The 15,419-nt window shown below is 59.5% G+C and overlaps 1 protein-coding gene across 7 annotated transcripts in view; it reads right to left on the bottom strand.

The window, feature by feature from the left end:
• MCF2L (MCF.2 cell line derived transforming sequence like) overlaps positions 1–15,419 on the bottom strand; it is a gene marked incomplete at its 5' end in the record, with an annotated part of 121,613 nt that overhangs the window by 56,358 nt on the left and 49,836 nt on the right. The window contains one exon of one of the 7 annotated variants that reach the window (XM_081214398.1): positions 5,474–5,803. The exons of the other annotated variants lie outside the window; for them this stretch is intronic. Coding sequence (XP_081070524.1) covers positions 5,474–5,546 — 73 coding nt within the window. Of the gene's footprint in view, positions 1–5,473; positions 5,804–15,419 lie in introns of those variants that run through there. 7 annotated transcript variants of the gene reach the window in all.

Raw genomic sequence — 15,419 nt, 5'->3', positions numbered from 1 at the left:
AGAGCCGCGGAGAAGAGCTCCAAGTAACTGCAAACCAGGGGAAGCTGGGCCCCTCCCGGGCTCAGAGGAGTTACAGCAAACGGTAAGGCCCTCCCCTGCATGTGATCTGGGGAGTCCCTGACCCTGCGGCAATGATCCAAGAAATGACACTGCAATTAGCTGAGACACTTTTAATAATCTCGTGAGTTTGTATTTCCTCCTTAGAGTCTAAAGAGAATTCTTCCTTCCTTCCTTCCTTCCTCCCTCCCTCCCTCCCTTCCTTCATTTTTGGTTGTGTTGGGTCTTCGTTGCTGCGCACGGGCTTTCTCTAGTTGCGGCGAGCGGGGCTACTCTTCATTGCAGTGCGCGGGCTTCTCACTGAGGTGGCTTCTCTTGTTGCGGAGCACAGGCTCTAGGCGTGTGGGCTTCAGTAGTTGTGGCGCACGGGCTTAGTTGCTCCACAGCGTGTGGGATCTTCCCGGACCAAGGCTCAAACCTGTGTCCCCTGCATTGGCAGGTGGATCTTAACCGCTGCGCCCCCAGGGAAGCCCCTAAGGAGAATTCTGATCCGAAATCTGATAAGATCTGAAGCTGTGGGCGGAGAAAATGACCTTGCCCTTGGTGAACGGGCAGACGCGCACCTGCAGCCACCTGTGAGCGTGGACTGTCCGCTGTCCCCAAGGTTCACACAGACATGCCATCTGCAGAGCTGCTCTGGCCTCTGGGCCACCTCCTGGTCCAGAGGCTGTGTTTTATTTTGCAGAATCACCACCTGTTATGTGCAGGGATCCTGGTCTCCTGGGCAGTGGACCAGTGCTCCTGAGACAGGTGGGAGCTGTGTGACCTTGGGCGTGTTACCTAACCTCTCTGAATTGGTCTCCTTGTCTGTAAATCAGGATAATCGCAGCATCTAGCTCTGGGGAGGCTTGTGCACATGTGCAGCATGGCGTCTGGCATGTGGTAGGTGTTTAATTGCTGCTAGTGTGCGAGCTGGCACCTGGCCGCAGTGCATCTTGGGGAGGTCAGGCCAGGAAAGGGCCGCATCCACCCCTCAGCCTCTCCCGTTTCTTCTGGCTCTGCTGCCCGTTACCCGAGAGCAGGGACGTGCCCACGGGGAAAGGCGGGTTCTGGGTGGGATGGTCCCACCCTGGCTTTCCCTGCTCCCACACCTGCTCGGAGGCACAGCTCCGCCTAGGACCTCCACCCGGCCTGACCGTCCTGCGTCTCTCAGCTCAGCTGGGGCCACTCCAGCGCCTGATCCCAGAGCGCCGGCACCCCCACTGCGTGCGCCTCATCTGCGCGGCGGCTCACGTGTCTCCAGAGCAGGCCCCCCGCCCCCAAAGCTCCCGAGATGACCGGAGTGTCCCCGTCTCTGCCGCCCGACCCACAGACACCGCCGAGCGCTTGAAACGTGGCTGATGCGGTGGAGCGGCTGCAGTCGTTCGTTTTATCCAGTTTTAACAGGTTTGACCGTAAACAGCCACACGCGGCCGGTGGCCACAGAGCTGGATGGAAGGCTCGAGCATCTGGACGTCAAGAGCAGAGGGAGGCGGGGCCCGCCCTGCCCAGCAGAGAGGACCAAGCTGCGGGGCGGGGGGAGAGGTGCCGCCTCACTCACTCAGCTCCCCCCAGGTCGCGGAGCTGGGGTCTGGCCGCGTGCTTGGACGGCTGGGTTCACCCTGGGTTGAGGGTGGGCACCGGGCTGGGGCCTGGGATGTCCGCTTGGACCAAGGGGCCTTGGGCCCCGCAGAGGACCGAGAAGAGACCCCCTTGCCATGGGCGAGGGCCTCCTTTGCACCCACACCGTGGAGCTCCAAGTGGGGCGGGCTGCCCCTGCAAGGCCTCCCTGGAGAAGGGCCCTGATTAACTAGAATCAGACCTGCAGGACGGGGGCGTGGGGGGTGGGGGGGGGAAATGGAAGCCCAGCAAGAGGCCTCGTGGCCACATCGCAGGCAGGTTAATTTACTACACGTCACTCTGCGCAGTGACTCTGAGTGCCAAGAGCAGGCTGGAGGGATGAGGGTGGTTCACACACCCAGCAGGGAGCCAGGGGGCAGGTGGGCCAGGTGAGAGGTCGGGGAGGACTAGGGTGGCCTGGGGGCCTGGGCTGGAGCCTCCGAGCTCGGGCATCGGGTGTGGGCTGGCACGGAACAGAATCTCCGTGGACCTTTTATTATCAACAACGCTCATCCTAGTGGCCCCCCTCCCCTCACAGCACCGGCAAACCCTGCCAGGGTCCAGCTCCCAAGCCTGGCCAGCCCACCAGGCAGGTCGTCACACACGATGGCCCAAGGTTACGATGACGCAGTGAGCAGAACTGCTGACACCCACCAGCTCCCCATGGCTCCTGGGAGCCCCCAGAGCCCGGCCAAGCTGGAAAGGGGCGGGGGATCTGCAGGCGCGGGCCCAGACGGTGGGCGTCCCTCTCCTGAGCCTCACGGCTCCTCCCCCGGCCGAAAAGTCCACCCCTGCCCAGGGCCTGAGGGTCAGTCCTTTCCGAACCTTCCTCCTTCTCCTGGGCGTCCTGAGCCCGAGGGCACCTGCCTGATGAGTTAATGTTGGCACTTAAACACGCATCCAGCGGCCCACGTCCCCGCGAAAGAGCGGGTCCGAGAGGAGAACAGCGGCCCCCGCCCGGCAGGCCCCCAGCTTCCGTCTGAACTGTGCTGGAAGTCCCTCGGGCTCCTGCCTGCTCCAAAAGCAGCGACCCTTGGCGCCCACTTAGGTGGAACCCGCCCTTGTGATGTGTTTGCCTCTCATCCCGGCCGGGCGGGGCCTCCACAGGGATCAGGGACACGGTCCAGATGGGATTCCAGGCCCTGGAGATGACCGAGATGGGGGCTGCGGCTGGGGTCACGCTGGCCCGGCCTCCCCGCAGGACGCGCCGAGCAGAGGCCGCAGGCGGTGCCTCGAGGGCCTGCGGAGGATGTAGCGCCTTCCCGGGGGCAGACGGCCAGCAGCTCACACACCCTTCAAGCCACACCACCACCACGCCCTCCTCGGACGCGGGCACTTCGGGGTTCAGTGAAAGCCAGCGGGTCCGAGCAGTGTGCCGGCAGCAAGGCCTCACCCTCACTCGGCTTTGGGTCGAGCCTCCCGCCACGCTGGGCCCCCGGCAGCTTGTCGGACACGTCTCACAAACACACCACAGATACACACACGTGTGAGCCCTCTGCTGTTTGGAAATGAAGGAGATGGGTGACAGTTCTTTTCTAAAACAACCACGCATCAACAGTAAAAAGCAGCGCGTCCACAAAGCTCAGGGATGTCCACCTACTTCCGCCCCTCCTCGCTCTGAAGGCAGAAGGCGGGGCTGGGAGCAGCACCCCCGGGGACCTGTCCATATCTGCCCTCGAAAAGCAGCTCACAGAACGGGCCACGTGGGAGGCCAGTGCGGCCCTGACACCCACACCACGCTCCTGCGAGGGCCCCAGAAGCTCCCCAAACCCTCCCCTCGATGGTGGACACACTCATCAAGTCCCACTTCCTAAGTGTCCACAGCTCGATATATCTAAGACCAAACAAGGAACTGCATTAACCTTCTCAAAACACACCCCTCCCACAAAAAAACAGAAACTACGACGCACAGGGCAGAGGAGGCTGGGGCCTTGGGTGACAGGGACGGGGGCGCATGTCACCCTGAGCCTCATCCAGGCGGTCCCTGATGACGGGGTCCCTGATCGCCAGACGGGGCGGCACAGAGCAGAGCGGGGCTTGGGCCCTCCACGGACGCTGCCCTGCTGGAGCTTGACCGCGGAGCCCCGGACACACATAGGAGACGGGGGAGAGACAGAGGTAGAGAGACAGAGACAGAGAGACACAGAGAGACAGAGGGACTGCGGGGGGGAGAGGGGCGGGGAGAGGGGGAGAGACCATGACACACACAGACACAGCGAGACAGACGAGACAGACCCAGTGAGAGAGACAGAGAGACAGGGAGAGGAGGGGGTGGAGAAGGGGCCGTGGAGAGGGGGCTGGGGGTTTGGCAGTGGCAGGTCGTGCACACCCGGCGACCTCACTGGTGTCACAAGGGACAGGACGGGAGACCCTGGCCCTGGTCTGGGAGCGTGGCTCAGCCCTGCTGTCCTGCTCCGTGGGCTCCGCTGCCCCAGACGCGGTGACAGAGCTGTGGTCTCGCCACGTGACTCTCGTCCATTCCATCTGCCCAGGGCCCAGCTGCCGGCTCGGCCGTTGCCAACCGCTCCCCACCCCCACCCCCCATCCTGTGCAGCCTGAGCAGAAGTGAGGAAGGAGGTGCAGCGACCTGTCCGCAAATAGCAGGCGCTCATGAAAGTCAGCATCCGGTTACAGAGCCAGGTACGGGCCACCTGGGGAGTGTTCCCCGGCAACACCAAGGGAGAGGTCCCATCACATGTGCCAACAACTCTAGGAAACTGCACAAACGCTTCCTTCTGTAGGAAACCAGTGGATGGTTTCCAGAGACTGGGGGAGAAGCCCTGTACCCCTCAGGCACCCCAAATTGCCTCAGGACATTCACTCAAGAGCCCGTTTATCTTACAAATAAAGCACGTGCTAGAAAAACACCTAGAATTTTTGAGGGAACGTGATAAGAATCAGAGCCGGAGTGTAGCTTGGAAACAAAGGGACGTCTTTGATGACCACGCAGGTCCACGCAGGAGGGAAGACTCCAGCATTGGGCAGGGAACGCACCGCCCACTGGCGAGCCTCTAAGCTCTAAGCCCCAGGAAGCGTTCCTTTCAGGACCCCAGCCTTGTCACCATGCTGCCACCTCAGGCGTGAATCACACGCTCTCACCCCGTGTACTAGCTTGTGTTCCAACCTGGCCACCCAGGCGGTCACCGTCCTGAGCCTTGTCCATCAGGAAACTCACTGATTCCCTCGTCTCACCTACCGGTCAGCTCGTCATAAAACCGGAAACTTCACGCACTGAAGGCTAGGGTGTGGCTGATTCATTAAAATTTACAAAAGACTATTTAACGCATTGTTGGTCAATCCTTAGCAGAAGCACCCACAGCAAAATGAAATCACGACAAACTACTTCCAAGCGAGCACCTTCCGTCCCTAGAAACGAGCCCAGGAAACTGGGCGCCCTCCCGGGCCCAGCTCTTTGTTCTCGGTCACCACGGGTGTGACCCTCCCCCAGCCAGGCAGGTACAGGAGCGCGAGCTGCAGCCCGCCCCGCGGTGCTCCCCCCGCCGGTCCAGCCCTGGTCCCGCTGCGTGGGGAGCCCCCACCGGCGCCCCCCAGCATCAGCAGGTCTCTGCAGCCGGAACAAAGGAGCTCCCAGGCGGAGCGGCGACTGTGGCCCGGTACCCGGCAGGCGCTGCCCGAGGATGAGGATGAGGATGCGGGGGAGGGTCGCGCGGCACGCCCACCCAGGAGGCTGCCTTCCGCGCCCGCCACCCGGCCCGGACCCCGCGGACAAGTCCTGAGTCCGGCGTGGGCAACGCGCCAGGCCCCCGGGGCCCCGCCCCCTCGCGCACGGTCCCCACGGCGCCCACCGGCCGCGCACCTGTGCGGGTCTTCAGGAGCAGCCACAGCGCGGACAGGTCCCGCGACAGCAGGGAGAGGAGGCTTAAGGTCATGCTGTCGCCCGCCCGCAGCGTCAGGAGGTGGCGACCGGCCGCCCGGAACGCCCGTGCTGGGCGCACAAAGGGACGTGGTCGGGCTCCATGTTCGCGCCGCCCGCCCGGAGCGCGAGGACCCGGGCTCTCCCCCCGGGGCCTCGGGTTTGCCGTCCCCGAGCCCGGGCCCTGCGGCCGGCCCCCTTGCTCTGCCCGCCGCCGGTTAACCGTGCGGCCAGGCGGTGGCAGGGTTCGCGCAGCGCCGGCTCCCTCCCCGTCGCCCGTCCAGACCCTCCCTTCGGGGCCCCGCGCCCAGCGGCTCCCTAAGCCGGGCAGGCGGGAGGCAGGACGGCGGGGGTTGGGGGCGCAGGGCCCGGCCAGGACCTCCCAGGGGCGACCCCCCAGGTCCTCGGCAGCCAGACCTCAGAACACCGCTGCCAGGGGCTGGGGGGCGGGGTGGTGGTGGCTGAGAACAAGGAAAATGGGACGGGGCGGGGGGCCGTCGCAGCTCGTTAAAACGTTAAAACGTAGGGTTTGGTTCTGCAGCTGGCGCTCCCGGGGGAGGGGGAGGCCAGGCCGCCCCCCAAGGACCAGATCTCCAGCAGGAAGGACCCAAGGGGCTGAGCCCAGCCTGGAGCCGACCCTCCGGCTGGACCAGGACTGCCGTGGCTGTGCATGCACATGGCAGCGAGGGCCCCGTCCTCTCCGTCGTGGGAGTGAGGCAGATGTGCTCTCCCCCAGCCTGGGCCCCGGGCCGCTCACCCCAGAGGAGGCTGTGGAGTCCAGCTGCTCACGCCACTGGGGGCACCGGTCACGGCACAGCCAACACGCGCCCCGTCTACGCTCCCGTCGTGCATTACGTGGTCCCGGGTCTGACCTGGCCTTTGCTGGAGGGTTCCCACGTCTTCCTTGTAACAGCTCCTCTGTGGCCTCCCGCTGGCACTGGCACACGAGTCCCGCGAGCACAGCTCTCACACCCTCCGCCCAGGGGCTGGGACCACGGATGTTCCTGCAGATCGGGGTGCAGCTCCCAGCGTGGTGGGCAAGGCCCTCTGTAGCCAGGCTGGCCCAGCTCCTCCTTGGGCAGCCCTCGCCCATGTCCCTGACACGCGGCCTGTGGCTCACACCTCACACCTCGTGCTCACACCCGAGCACGGCCTCCAGAATCACGCTCAGGGTGGCTGGCCTCTGATCCCCTCGGAGACGCAGAGACCACAACAGCCCCCTCCTGCCCCAGGGACGCCTCGGGCATCCAGCATGGTGGTGGACACCTGCCGAGTGAGTGACTGACAGCCTGAGAGGTGACCGTTCTGAGAAAGGAGTCTTCAGGCCCGACATGCTTTTACTAGGAGGTTGTGGCGCACGCCCGGGGTACGTCCAGCCTCGCCGGCTCCCACTGTCCTTTCTTCCCGACCGACCGAGTCAAGGTCGAAGGCCCGACCTCCAGGCCACTGCCTCAGGCAGGTCGCCACACTCCTCATCCAGCTGCTGGGCCACGCGCTCTGGGCTCACGGGCTCAGCTGCGGGCGCCCTTCTCCAGCCCCAACGCTTCCTCTCCAGGCTGTGCTTGAACGTGAGATGCGTGCCCGGCCCACTGCTGAGTTGCGTGGCCTCCGAGGTGAGGTCCGAGGCCCACAGGTCTGGAGGGTGGAGTACTAATGCCCGCCCTGTGCTTGTGCAGAGCCAGCCAGAAGGCACCGTGCTTCAGCGTGCACAAAACAAGCACGCACTCTCCTTTAAAACCGGTCCGCTCCGGATACCGACTCGGAGTTTAAAAAGAGAGCTACTGGTTTGTAGGTTTTCCCTCCAAAGACACGTGATCTGTTCATCCAGGAAACGTGCGGCCGCGGCCATTGAGGCGTGGGGTCGGGCGGGAGGGGTCAGAGGCCAGGGTCTGCTGTCCCCCCAGGGGCCACGGTCAGGGGAGCATCAGGACAAACCCCACACGGTTAGTCAGCTCCTGGTCTCTCTACCCCGAAGACCAGAGAGCCGAGAGGCTCTGGCACCACTGACACGTCGGCACGCCGCCAGCCCTGTTCCCGCGTCCACGGTGCTCGGGTGCCCATGCCTGCGCCTCAGCTTGTGTCTGCCGCCGCCCCCAAGGGCCGAGCCCCCACTACACCTCCAGCAGCCCAGGGCAGGTGCGTGACGAAAGGAACGTGATCTCGGGCGGGAGAGGAGCGAGGAGGAGGCCGCTCCCTCTGCACTCACCTCCCCCCACTGGCTCTCCGCGGCCCCAGAGGCCCTCGGGGTGGCGTCCGGGCCACAGGTCCATGCTCGCATGGCTCTGCTCGGCCTCGGGCCTCCGCGTCAGTCCCTGTGTGCCCACCCGCTCCCCACGTGGCCCTTGACCACAGGCTCCACCACAGACCTGGAAGCCGCCGGGGTTTTCCTCTCGCTGTGCTGACGGCTCTAGGACCATCGTTTTGGCCCCTGGTTTTCACGTCCACCCAATGCTGTGCTCTCAAGAGTGGGCCATGCACGGCGTGAGGAAGGGCGTGCGGGCCAGCTGGGGCCAAAGGGCACGCAGACATTTCTCGCAGTCTCTGGGGATGGCTCAGTAGCTGATGCCCCGCAGAGCCTCAAGGACAGGCCCTGGGCCAGGGATGACAAGTCACACTGGGGGACAGCTGAGCCGGAGCCCAGAGTCACACACGGATGCCACTGACATGCGGCTCTCGGGCTGGCGGGTGTGTCCATCTGGGGGTGGGGGTGTTCGTGACCTCAGCCCCGATCAGCTGACACTGGTTACTTCTGCAGAGTTGGCTGCGTCCCAGGCCTGTGAGCTCACTCAGGACCTGGCCCCAGGGCCGGCCGCTGGGCCAGGAGGGTGTTTGCTTAAGATGTAAACGCTCTCCCAGGTGCAGGGTTTGGTGAGTTTGCGGATATTCAAACCTTTTCAACCTACAAAGAAGGCAATTTTATGCGGCTCCGCCCAGCAGTACAGGCAGGCGACCAGCGCAAGATGGGGAAAGAACCAGCGGCAGGAGAGGGTGCAGAGAATCCGGGGAAGGAGGCCTGACGGTCGGACAGGAACTGGAGGCCAGAGGCTGCCGACCACGGGCCCCAGGCGGACGCCCTAAGCGAAAGGCAGCGGGCAGGGGCAGGGCCTCTGTTCCCCAGAGAAACCCGCTGCGAAGGGTGGTCCAGCTTCCCCTGTGACCCTACAGGGGCTCCCTTAGCTGGAAGGACACGCAGGCACGGAATTCAACGTGAACAGGGCATATTTGAGCTAACGCAGCGTTCTGGGTCATGTGCGCATATTTAGCACATGGTACAGGCGGCGGCGTCATGCTCTGAGCACACAGGGTGCACCTCGGCTGCACCCCGACCTCCTGCCTAGCTGGTCCTGTAAATAGTTACAGACGCTTGGTATTAATTCTTCCTTTGTGCAGGGATGCAACAGGGACAATCTCCTCGTGGGCAAGACTGCGCTCCCTGGACTGCGCAGAAATCAGGACCAAGCCGCCACCCTCTCCAGCCAGACCCACTGGTGATAATGTGGGAGGGACCATCCCTCACTCACAGGCGCGCCCTTGTTTGCCGAGGCCACCCTTGCCACCTGGTCCTGTTTCATTGTCATGGCAACCTGTGAGGCAGGTGTCCCTGATCAGCAAAGCCTCAGGCAGCAGGGAAATTGGACACAGCGGCTACTCAGTCCTCTCCAGGCTCCCAGGCCCAGTTGGCCCCTGTCCCCTCCACGTCCCCTCCCTGACCTCACTGTCCCCCTCCCTGACCTCACTGTCCCCCTCCCTGTCCCCCTCTCATGTCCTCACTGTCCCCCTCCCTGTCCCCCTCTCGTGTCCTCGCTGTCCCCCTCCCTGACCTCCCTGTCCCCCTCTTGTGTCCTCACTGTCCCCCTCCCTGACCTCACTGTCCCCCTCACTGTCCCCCTCTCGTGTCCTCACTGTCCTTCTAAGGCCCTGTGATCCTTGCAGCCCGGGTCCTTCCCACCCCCAGCTGCTGCTCCTTAGATTAAGGTGCTCCCGGGGCTCCGCCCTGTTTCTTGTCTCCCGCAGCCCCGTCCACCCGGCTCTCCTAAGCTGAATGCATCATCCCTGCCCCCAAGGTCATCCACAGTCACAGGATAAGCAGCAGCCTTCTTGGAGCAACGGGCAGGCCCCGAGCAGCTGGCCTGAGCGGCGGTCCTCGCGGCCGGCCATCCGCGCCCCCCGGCTTCCGCACGGGCTCCAGCCGTGGCTGCAGCAGTGAGAACGTAGGAAGGTGTGCGGGGACCCCGCCCCAGGACACGTGCCACCATGTGTGCGGGACCCGCAAGGAGGGTGGGCGGCCGCCGGGCAGAGGGCTCGCAGGCAGCTCGTCCCCAGGCAACCTCCGTGGTCCACGCATCCAGCTAGCGAGTCTGCAGCTGGCGCCCTCCAGCCTTAAACCAGCACTCCCGGAAGACGACCACCCCCACCCATACCCCGGTCCCACGTCCTGGCTCAGGGTCTATCGGGGGTCTAGCCCTGGCCCCAGGCTCCAGGCACGCAGCTCCTTCCCCGATTCCTTTACCCGCCCCCCGAGGCCTTCCGGTGATTCTGCCTTTGTCTGGCGGCTGGACTAGTCTCCTGGGAAGGCGGGTGGAGACTGCCCACCCTCCACGGGCACCCCACGCTGGTCCTCAGCACTGTCCACGTGCACCGGACCCTCGGAAGGGCTGTCTATTCTTCATCCTCAACCCAAGATGACTTACGCCCTCCCGGCCCCGAGTTCACGGCAAGCCCGAGAGGAAGGGGACGTGGGCTCGCGGTCCGGCGGCAGACTCACGGGAGGCCGCCACGCGGCTGTGCTCTGAGTCTCCCGGCCCCTTTGGGGAAGGGAGCGCGCCTGTCGCTGTTGCAGCTGGGACCACTCGGCTGACGGCCACCCCTCCGTGCCCTGGGCCTCCCCTGCGGCCAGGATCTCCAGACCAGGCGCCCTGCCGGCTCTGAGCACGCACACCTCCGACCCGCGCTTCTTGCCATGGGGGGAATCAAGGCTGGCGGGGACACGCACCTGGATGAGGCTCTGTCTGTCTGACCTTTGCCTGTGGGGTTCAAGTGCCAAGGGCACCGGGGGCTCTGACCACCTTTCGTGGGCGGCCCGAGATGGGACATGTAAGATCACGGCCGAACGTATCCCCGCGGCATCAAAGGCGATCCATCCGCCCCCAGCCCGGCTGCGGCAGAGCCAGGCCGCTTCTCTGTCTCTCTGGCTTCCCTTCCATCTGACTACAACCTGATTCTGGTGCCCAGTCACCCTCCAGGACAGCATACACCGGACGCGCGTCCCACAGGGCCCCGGCCCGGCCTCCCCACCCGCCCAGCTCTACGCCACGCCCCCCCTGCTCACCACTCGATGCTGCGTTTTACTGCATGTCTGCATCCCGTGTTCTGGCATGTATGCTTTCCTTTCCCAATCACAGCAGGGATGAGCCCTGACGTTTTAGGACTGCCCACAGCGGGACCAGAGAGGGCTGTGGGAAGTGCTTAGTCCTCACTTTTATTCTGGCTTGTGTGCTTCACACTGCACAGTGACCGTGCATGGGGGTTATACTGGGGGTGCCCTGAAGTCTCTCGTGATGACTACAGGAACCGAGGACTGAAAGACGGACAGAGGTGAGGCCAGCGGAAGCCAGCGACACCCAACCACTCGGGTGGAAGGCAGCATGAGGGGCTCAGGACCCCCTCCCACGGGCCGCAGAGCAGATGTGCCACCCGCAGGGCTGTGAGCAGGGCTGGGCGGCCCCCGCCCACCTCCATGAGCTAAACAGGAAGACTCTCCTGCCCCGTTGGAAAAAAGACACAAGAGCTGAAGATACTATCGCCTGCCTTCCGGGCGGGGCTGGGACGAGTGTTCATCTGCACCCATCACTCCCCACCCTCCAGGGCAGCGGGAACAATGTTCCATTTGTTCTACACAAGCTGCGACCTGGACAGAAGGACGGGGTGGGGGCCAGGCCCCGCCTGCTAGATCTACAATGTCTATCACAAGCCCAGTAACTGCTGTGAGGAGCAGACGCAGGGCAGAGAGCAAACACAGCTGGGCCTGAGGCTAATACAGGGCCACTGCGTGAGGGCGAGGCTGTGTCCGTCCACTGGACACCCGTGGGTCCACGACACCCGTGGCTCCGGGACACCCTGGGGGCTCAGCCAGTGGACGGCAGGTGTCCTGGGCTCGGAGGGACACCTGACTTACTGGGCCCTTCCTGTCCCCAGAGGAAAGGCAGCAGCATTCTCTCCCGCACCTGGAAAGCACAAAGGGGCTTCTGTTGTGGGATTTAGGACGGCGTGGAGAGGTGACACAGGCTTTTCTGGGCTGGACCACGGTGGTCTCGGGAATTCTGGATTCTCAATCCGACCGCCTAGCTGGTCTCAGTTTCCTTAAGGGAGAGGTCGGGACAAGGTGACCCACCCTCCAGGGCTCACAATCCCCTCCGTTCACAGGGTGGCAGGACCCTGGCCACAGGGCACAGAGGAAGGCGGCCCTCACCCGGGATGTGGGGTGCAGGCCAGCCTGAGCCAGTGCTGCGTGTGCCTGAAGGGCTGAAAGTTTCGAGGGGGTGGCAGCTCAGATCCCAGGCAGGAGGCTCGCGAACGAGAGCCCAGAAGTGAAAACAGCAGGTGGGCGGTGCTGCCGGGCAGGGTGCTTAGGAGAACCGAGGGGGCACCAGATGGGGACACCCACGGGCCCACCGGATCCACATCTGGGGAAGATGGTCCCAAGAGTGGGGACAACGGATGGAGGAGACAGATGGGGCAACAGGAAGATCCCTCAGGAGGGGCAGATGTCATGACTCGTTTAAAGCTGTTTCCAAAACAAGCTTCCCGTCGCAGGAGACTTGGGAAATCGTGGCACAAATGCCGTCGGGTTGGCTCACAACTCTGCCGCCATGCAGGGCAGCGGGAGGGCCTTGGTCCTGGGGTAGCCACTGAGGGCACTTTAGAAAACTGTTTTTTTATTTTTAAAACCTACCTCAAGAAACAAGAAAAATCTCAACTAAACAATCTAACTTTACACATAAAGCACTTAGAGAAAGAAGAACAAAAAAACCCTGAGGTTAGCAGAAGGAAAGAAATCATAAAGATCAGATCAGAAATAAATGAAAAAGACGTGAAGGAAACAATAGCAAAGATCAATAAAACTAAAAGCTGGTTCTCTGAGAAGATAAACAAAATTGATAAACCCTTAGCCAGACTCATCAAGAAAAAAAGGGAGAAGACTCCAATCAACAGAATTAGAAATGAAAAAGGAGAAGTAACAACTGACACTGCAGAAATACAAAGGATCAAGAGCGATTACTACAAGCAACTCTATGCCAACAAAATGGACAATCTGGAAGAAATGGACAAATTCTTAGAAAGGTATAACCTTCCAAGACTGAAGCAGGAAGAAATAGAAAATATGAACAGATGAATCACAAGCACTGAAATTGAAACTGTGATTAAAAATCTTCCAACAAGGGCTTCCCTGGTGGCGCAGTGGTTGAGAGTCCGCCTGCCGATGTAGGGGACACGGGTTCGTGCCCCAGTCTGGGAAGATCCCACATGCCGTGGAGCGGCTAGGCCCATGAGCCATGGCCGCTGAGCCTGTGCGTCCGGAGCCTGTGCTCCGCAACGGGAGAGGCCACAACAGTGAGAGTCCCGCGTACTGCAAAAAAAAAAAAAAAATCTTCCAACAAACAAAAGCCCAAGACCATATAGATTCACAGGTGAATTCTATCAAACATTTAGAGAAGAGCTAACACCCATCCTTCTCAAACTTTTCCAAGAAACTGCAGAGGAAGGAACACTCCCAAACTCATTCTACGAGGCCACCATCACCCTGAAACCAAAACCAGGCAAAGATACTACAAAAAAATAAAACTACAGGCCAATATCACTGATGAAATTAGATGCAAAAATCCTCAACAAAATACTAGCAAACAGAATCCAACAGCACATTAAAGGGATCATACACCATGATCAAGTGGGGTTTATCCCAGGAATGCAAGGATTCTTCAGTATATGCTAATCAATCAATGTGATACACCATATTAACAAATTGAAGGAGAAGAACCATATGATCATCTCAATAGATGCAGAAAAAGCTTTCAACAAAATTCAACACCCATTTATGATTAAAAAAACCCTGCAGAAAGTAGGCACAGAGGGAACCTACCTCAACATAATAAAGGCCATATATGAGAAACCCACAGCCAGCATCGTTTTCAATGGTGAAAAACTGAAACAATTTCCTCTAAGATCAGGAACAAGACAAGGTTGTCCACTCTCACCACTGTTATTCAACATAGTTTTGGAAGTTTCAGCCACAGCAATCAGAAAAGAAAAAGAAATAAAAGGAATCCAAATCGGAAAAGAAGAAGTAAAGCTGTCATTGTTTGCAGATGACATGATACTACATGCAGAGAATCCTAAAGATGCTACCAGAAAACTACTAGAGCTAATCAATGAATTTGGTAAAGTAGCAGGATACAAAATTAATGCACAGAAATCTCTTGCGTTCCTATACACTGACGATGAAAAATCTGAAACAGAAATTAAGAAAACACTCCCATTTACCATTGCAACAAAAAGAATAAAATACCTAGGAATAAACCTACCTAAGGAGACAAAAGACCTGTATGCAGAAAACTGTAAGACACTGATGAAAGAAATTAAAGATGATACAAACAGATAGAGAGATAGACCATGTTCTTGGATTGGAAGAATCAACGTTGTTAAAATGACTATACTACCCAAAGCAATCTACAGGGTCAATACAATCCCTATCAAACCACCAATGGCATTTTTCACAGAACTAGAACAAAAAATTTCACTATTAGTATGGAAACACAAAAGACCCCGAATAGCCTAAGCAATCTTGAGAAAGAAAAACAGAGCTGGAGGAAGCAGGCTCCTGGACTTCAGACTATACTACAAAGCTACAGTAATCAAGACAGTATGGTACTGGCACAAAAACAGAAATATAGATCAATGGAACTGGATGGAAGGCCCAGAGATAATCCCATGCACATATGGTCACCTTATCTCTGATGAAGGAGGCAAGAATATATGATGGAGAAAAGACAGCCTCTTCAATAAGTCGTGCTGGGAAAACAGGACAGCTACATGTAAAAGAATGAAATTAGAATACTTCCTAACACCATACACAAAGATAAACTCAAAATGGACTAAAGACCTAAATGGTAAGGTCAGACACTATAAAACTCTTAGAGGAAAACATAGGCAGAACACTCTATGACATAAATCACAGCAAGGTCCTTTTTGACCCACCGCCTAGAGAAATGGAAATAAAAACAAAAATAAACAAATGGGGCCTAATGAAACTTCAAAGCTTTTGTACCTCAAAGGAAACCATAAACAAGATGAAAAGACAACCCTCAGAATGGGAGAAAATATTTGCAAATGAAGCAACTGACAAAGGATTAATCTCCAAAATTTACAAGCAGCTTATGCAGCTCAATATCAAAAAAACAAACAACCCAATCCAAAAATGGGCGGAAGACCTAAATAGACATTTTTCCAAAGAAGATATACAGATATCCTACAAACACCTGAAAGGATGCTCAACATCACTGATCATTAGAGTAATGCAAATCAAAACCACAATGAGGTATCACCTCACAACGGTCAGAATGGCCATCATCAAAAAATCTACAAACAACAGGGACTTCCCTGGTGGCACAGTGGTTAAGAATCCGCCTGCCAATGCAGGGGACATGGGTTCGAGCCCTGGTCTGCGAGGATCCCACATGCCGCGGAGCAACTGAGCCCGTGTGCCCTCAGCTGTTGAGCCTGCACTCTAGAGCCCATGAGCCACAACTACTGAGCCCATGTGGCACAGCTGCTGAGCCCGTGCACCTAGAGCCCATGCTCCACAACAGGAGAGGCCATCGCAATGAGAAGCCTG

This window comes from Mesoplodon bidens, assembly GCF_964165515.1.
Source record: "Mesoplodon bidens genome assembly, chromosome: 17".
Taxonomy (NCBI): domain Eukaryota; kingdom Metazoa; phylum Chordata; class Mammalia; order Artiodactyla; family Ziphiidae; genus Mesoplodon; species Mesoplodon bidens.
The sequence above is the reverse complement of the archived record's forward strand: the minus strand, read 5'-3'. Positions and strand labels throughout refer to the sequence as shown.